General features: G+C 62.9%; 1 protein-coding gene across 1 annotated transcript in view; it reads left to right on the forward strand.

Moving 5' to 3' along the window:
* The window catches only part of TAF1C (TATA box binding protein (TBP)-associated factor, RNA polymerase I, C, 110kDa), a gene marked incomplete at both ends in the record, with an annotated part of 3,134 nt that overhangs the window by 763 nt on the left and 389 nt on the right, over nucleotides 1-1,982 (forward strand). Inside the window, 8 exons of the mRNA XM_010021971.1 lie at nucleotides 3-174; nucleotides 256-366; nucleotides 474-597; nucleotides 705-776; nucleotides 901-1,036; nucleotides 1,130-1,258; nucleotides 1,367-1,553; nucleotides 1,664-1,790. Of these exons, the coding sequence (XP_010020273.1) occupies nucleotides 3-174; nucleotides 256-366; nucleotides 474-597; nucleotides 705-776; nucleotides 901-1,036; nucleotides 1,130-1,258; nucleotides 1,367-1,553; nucleotides 1,664-1,790 (1,058 nt within the window). The remainder of the gene's footprint in view (nucleotides 1-2; nucleotides 175-255; nucleotides 367-473; nucleotides 598-704; nucleotides 777-900; nucleotides 1,037-1,129; nucleotides 1,259-1,366; nucleotides 1,554-1,663; nucleotides 1,791-1,982) is intronic.

Genomic DNA, 1,982 nt, shown 5'->3' on the forward strand with positions numbered 1-1,982 from the left:
TGCCGCTGGGGCTGCTGGCAGACTGCGTGCACGAGGAGCTGCTGCTGCAGTGGTCCAGCCTGCTTTTCGATGACAGCCCTACAGGGGGGGCGCTGGCCTGGCTGCCCCCCAAAGACGCCAGGGCATGCATGGGCCGCCTGGTGTACCCCAGAGGACAGGCCATGAACCACCTCTGTATCCTTACACATGGGGTGTCCCTGGGAAGGGAAGGAGAGGGGGGGATGTGTGTTGCACTGTCCTTAGCTGGCACCCCAGATTTCCAGGACATGGTGCTGGAGGAGGTGCCCTGCGCCCGGGGCTCCCCAGCACGGTTTGTGCTCAACGGGCGCATACGGCAAATAGCAACTGCCCAAGTGGACAGGGAAGGTGAGCCAGACCCAGGACCCAAACCTCGGGCAGGGCATGGGGTGGAGGGATGGCAGGGAGACCCCAGGATGCTGCTATCTCATGTGCCACCTCCTGTGCCCTGCTAGATTTCATTGGTGTCCGCTCGGACTACCACTGTGGTGTTTGGAGGGTGCCAGGCAGGACGGAAGCAGCTCCAAGCCCACTGCAGGTCATCCGCACCAGTGTGCCTGTCTCCTGTCTCACTGTCAGGTAGGAATGGAGCTCCACAAGGAGAGGGCTCTGCTGCCTCTGCAGCCCTCCCTGCTATGGGAGATGCTCCCACCCTCCGTGGTGATGCCATCTGCCCCATCCCACAGCCCTCACCTCCCCGGGGAGCTGGCTGTCTGCAACCAGAGCGGAGCCGTCTACCTCTGGAGCGTCGATACAGGGTGAGAGGGGACACTAAGGGTGGGGAAGGGGGCTCACGCAGACCCCTGGTCTCAGAGGGGAGAGGGCGGGCCCCAAGCAAGAGGGGCAGCACTGCCCTCTGACATCGCTGCCTCCTCCCCACAGGCTGCAGCAGCTCCGACATGACCCCCAGACCATGTTTTTCCGGGACCACTCATCCTGGCGCTGGGCTGACTTCACTGCCCACCCGCGGGTGCTGAGCTGTGCTGACCGCACTGGCCTGCAGTGCCTGGACACCCGGGTGAGCACAGGAGGCTGGCAATGGGGCTGGTGATGGGGAGAGGAGAGGGTTCCTCAGCCTGGGGTGCTGACAGACCCCACTCTGCTGCTGCAGGTCCCCGAGAGATGTCAGTTTGACTTGTTCAAGGTGGGTGAGGAAGCGAGCTGCCAGCGGGGCGAGCGTGTGGTGCTGCCCATGTACCTGGGCAAGGCTCATCCTTCCCAGCACCTCATCACCACACAGGTGAGACCCACCACACCTTCGGGGGACACGCCAGGACAGCCCTGTAGGCAAGGGGGGCTGCCATAGCATGTTGGTGTGAGCCCCCCTAAGCCGTGCACCCCCTCCCAGTTCTCTGTGTATGTGCTGGACGAGCGGTTGCCACTGGTGCCTGTGTTGAAATGGGCACACATGATGAAGGCCCCCCCACTCTTTGCCCACCTGATACCAGAGGTCTCTGGAAGGAGCCACAAGGTGCTGCTTGGCACATCCCGCACCCAGGAGCTGTTACTGCTGCAATACCGGGGTGAGAGATGGGGCTTGGAGGGTGCCATGGGTGCCTCTGTGACCGCATCCCAGCATTTTCACTGCTGGGATAAGCTGTCTCCCTGGTGCTCAGTGGCCAGTTTTTGGTGTGTCGTTTCACAGGGGGCAGCCAGTCAGTCTGCCAGCTAGCAGGGCCGCCACAGAAGCTGCACAGCATCGCTGGCTGCCTGCAGCACCTGCCTGCACAGCCCCCACACCGCCATCGCCCGGTGCACCCGCCCGGCTGCTGGTGGGTGCCCTGTGCTGACCTGGGGTGCAGTTCCTGGTGGGGAGAGAAGTGGGCTGGAGGGGGGAAAGCGTAGCCCCGGGCAGGTGGTGGTTGAAAAAGCAAAAGGAAAGCCCTCAACAACTCTGTGTGAGATATTAATGACCGAGAAAAGGACATGGGGGCAGGAGTCAGCAGTGAGTGTGCCCATGTGGG

The sequence above is a fragment of the Nestor notabilis genome, unplaced genomic scaffold (assembly GCF_000696875.1).
Source record: "Nestor notabilis isolate BGI_N333 unplaced genomic scaffold, ASM69687v1 scaffold20419, whole genome shotgun sequence".
Lineage (NCBI taxonomy): Eukaryota > Metazoa > Chordata > Aves > Psittaciformes > Psittacidae > Nestor > Nestor notabilis.